The sequence below is a fragment of the Sinocyclocheilus grahami genome, unplaced genomic scaffold (genome assembly GCF_001515645.1).
Source record: "Sinocyclocheilus grahami isolate Dianchi unplaced genomic scaffold, SAMN03320097.WGS_v1.1 scaffold1258.1, whole genome shotgun sequence".
NCBI classification, from domain to species: Eukaryota; Metazoa; Chordata; class Actinopteri; order Cypriniformes; family Cyprinidae; genus Sinocyclocheilus; species Sinocyclocheilus grahami.
The window spans coordinates 215,717-218,615 of record NW_015506437.1 but is presented as its reverse complement, the minus strand read 5'-3'; the positions used below and the strand labels follow the sequence as shown (position 1 = coordinate 218,615).

At 40.6% G+C, this 2,899-nt stretch overlaps 1 protein-coding gene across 3 annotated transcripts in view; it reads right to left on the bottom strand.

Annotated features, from left to right (window-relative positions):
* LOC107568574 (homeobox protein Meis2-like) overlaps nucleotides 1-2,887 on the bottom strand; it is a 63,086-nt gene extending 60,199 nt beyond the window's left edge. The window contains exons 1-6 of one of the 3 annotated variants that reach the window (XM_016254539.1): nucleotides 2,769-2,887; nucleotides 2,425-2,645; nucleotides 1,818-1,959; nucleotides 1,456-1,506; nucleotides 998-1,048; nucleotides 376-525 (exon numbers count right to left, since the gene is read on the bottom strand). In XM_016254539.1, the coding sequence (XP_016110025.1) occupies nucleotides 376-525; nucleotides 998-1,048; nucleotides 1,456-1,506; nucleotides 1,818-1,959; nucleotides 2,425-2,645; nucleotides 2,769-2,777 (624 nt within the window). In that variant the 5' untranslated portion in view covers nucleotides 2,778-2,887. The remainder of the gene's footprint in view (nucleotides 1-375; nucleotides 526-997; nucleotides 1,049-1,455; nucleotides 1,507-1,817; nucleotides 1,960-2,424; nucleotides 2,646-2,768) is intronic. The other 2 variants (XM_016254538.1, XM_016254540.1) reach the window with 2 other exon arrangements.
* Nucleotides 2,888-2,899: the final 12 nt, after the last annotated feature.

Below are 2,899 nucleotides of genomic sequence, written 5' to 3'. Positions count from 1 at the left end.
AAAAAAAAAATAGCGTGCATGCTCACATAACACTGAGGCATATAAAATAGCTTCTAACGCCATCACATTTAGGCACATCCATGTCTCAAATATTAATTTGTTGTCAACAGCCCAAGATAAAGACATACTAAAATATGCAACATAAAATAATACCTACATCTACCAGCGCTAAATTAACAAAACAATAGATATTTCCATAAACACGCCGTTTTTTGCGCACAAGTTCAGAAAAAAATCGCCTGAAACTTTCAGCCATTTGAGAACATCATATCTTAAATATTATCCGCTATTTGGATCGTCCACGTTACTATTTTAGGGTATGCTGCATTTAATATCCAGCGCAGACAGAAACAATGAAACCATCCGGTTACTTACATGATCGGCTAAGTTAGTTGAAGATCCCGAGATGTCCTCGTGGTCTGATTTTGAGTTGCCATCCCGGTCATCGATCACTAAATCTATGGGCATTTTCCCCTTCAAGCAGCTGATGTACCGATGGCAGAAATTGTCGCAGAGCTCGTGCACCTTCGAGCAGAGAAGAGAAAGGCTCTGTCAGCAGCCGCTCCAGAGAGAAGCGCAGTTAGAGAGAAACTGTAGCAATGCTTATTATTCTCTACAGACACATGCAACAAGTTCATCGACAAAAAATAAACGCTATGTAGAGACGAACATCATCGTTTCGCAGAAACTATAACTTGTCCGTCAAATTATTTATTTATGTGTAACAAATAAGAATATTTCTATGTCACATTCCGTTTAAACCACTATCTTTACGGAACGTGGAAATAACATGGTTTTTAATGTCAAATTATGTTAGGGGTAATTTTGTCAAATAATATTTCTTTTTTTAAGAATAAGTCATACAAAATCAGAATTATTAATTTAGAAAATAAATTAACCAAAAAAAAAAAAAAAACATTCACAAATTGGCGATGAGAGAAGTAAATCCATCCGAATTAATTTAAAATTAAACCAACACAAATCAAAGAAAGATTACCTTCTCTAACTCCAAAAGATGAAACCGTAATACTTGTATGGCTTGTATCATCTGTAGAGACAAACGGACGTCGTTAGCTGTGTGCCTTCATTTAGCTGTTTAATTTTAATATTCGTTGCATTGAAAAAAACATCCTATTCCAACTGAAAAAAAAACGTAATTAAAAAATAAGAAATAATTCAATAATGTGTTTGATAAATAAAAAGCTATTATTTTTGATATGTAAAAATTGCATGTGGACTGATTGGCCTGTGAGAAGTGTTAAAGGGGTTGCTGGTGATATCAGCAAATAATGAGACTTATTTCACACTGCACACACATCCCCTGCTGTTCACTTCACTATCTCCACATCCATGCAGAACACTAAACTAAACTAAAAGTCTCGAAAAAATGAGTCGCACTCATTTCAGAGAACTCCAGTTATTCCGAAGACGATCCGTGCCGAAGCGTGATCTTACCAAATTATCCAGTTCTGGATTCGAAGAAAATAAAGGTTTTTCTGCGCGGACCTAAAACACAGCAGAATGAGGGTTAATAGCATTTGAAGAAAATATGTGCAGCAATTCAGTCGCTAATGACATAAACAAAATAAAAATAAAAAAGCATTAAAATTGCAATCATCACTAATCTGGTCAAAGTAGAAAAAAATTCGTTTAATGTAGCTACTTACAACATCCAAGTGCATTTATAGAAATATAATTAGCGGTCTTAAATGTAAAGGAGGCTTTTAAGCAATCGATTATGTTTTGTCTTTGTTTGTTTTAATGCTTTAAACACGAATGAAAGGCTCGAGGTGTGAGATGCGCGGCTCGTGAGGGACCTGTTTGGCGAAGACAGCGATGTCCTCGTTGAAGGAGTCTGAGGAGCACACGTCTCCTCCAGCAACCCCGGGCTCTCGGGGAGTCCAGCTCACAAGCTCACACTTCTCGAAGACCAGAGCCAGCAGAGGAAACAGAGGATGCCTGCAGAGACAACCGCGCTCGGGACTGAAGAACTGAAGAATCACACGAGCAAGAGTCCCTCCCGAAACAAAGTATATCAAATATCCAGACACTACAGTTCGGAGAAGATTTATAAATCAAAAACATTTTACACTCGACCAGAATCGGGGTTTGTAGCTTTGTCTCGAGCTGCGGTGATTTTGAACTGAAATGGAATGAAAGCAGCACGCGGCCGCTCTTAATGAAATTATTTTTAGGTAGCCTGAACATAAGGTTGAAGTTTGCAAGCTTCTCAGTCAAGTCAGTAAAAACACGTTTTAAAAAAAATCATGAGAAGTCTACTTTAGTAATGCTTTCAAAGCGCCGCACAAAAATACTAATACTAAATACTTCAAGTTCCAGAAAGCTGTGGTGAAGAAACACTATTAGGGGAAAGAGAAGCCCGACTAAAGGAGTTCACGCATCCGATATTAATATGAAACTCACCCGTAAATCTGATCTTTATCCCTCTTTAACACGTCGTTGACAGCTGAGCCCATGCCGGTGGGCATGACATTGGGATGGGGGGCATGTGTGCCGTAGTGCTGGCTGGCGTGGAGCGGCGGTCCGTGGTTCAGATGATGGACCTGCGGCAGCGGCCGAGGCGCGTGAGGATCCCCGTACATACCGACCGCGTCCATGCCGCCGTAATGAGCCAACTCATCGTACTGCAAGAGAAGCAGAGAGTCAGGAAGAGCACGAAAGGAGACAAGGCTGCAGAGAAAGACGGCTAGTGTGTGTGAGGGGGGAAAGAAGTGAAAATAATCTGCTGCGTATTTGCGCGTAATTACCAAAAACATGGTAAAGTTGTGCTTCCCGAAGCGTGTCTGTAAAAGCGGCAGCTGGAGACCGTCGGCGGAGCTCAGGCGCTCAGACACGGCGAGTATTCCCGAGCAAGTGCGTCAGACTGACGGAGAGGCCT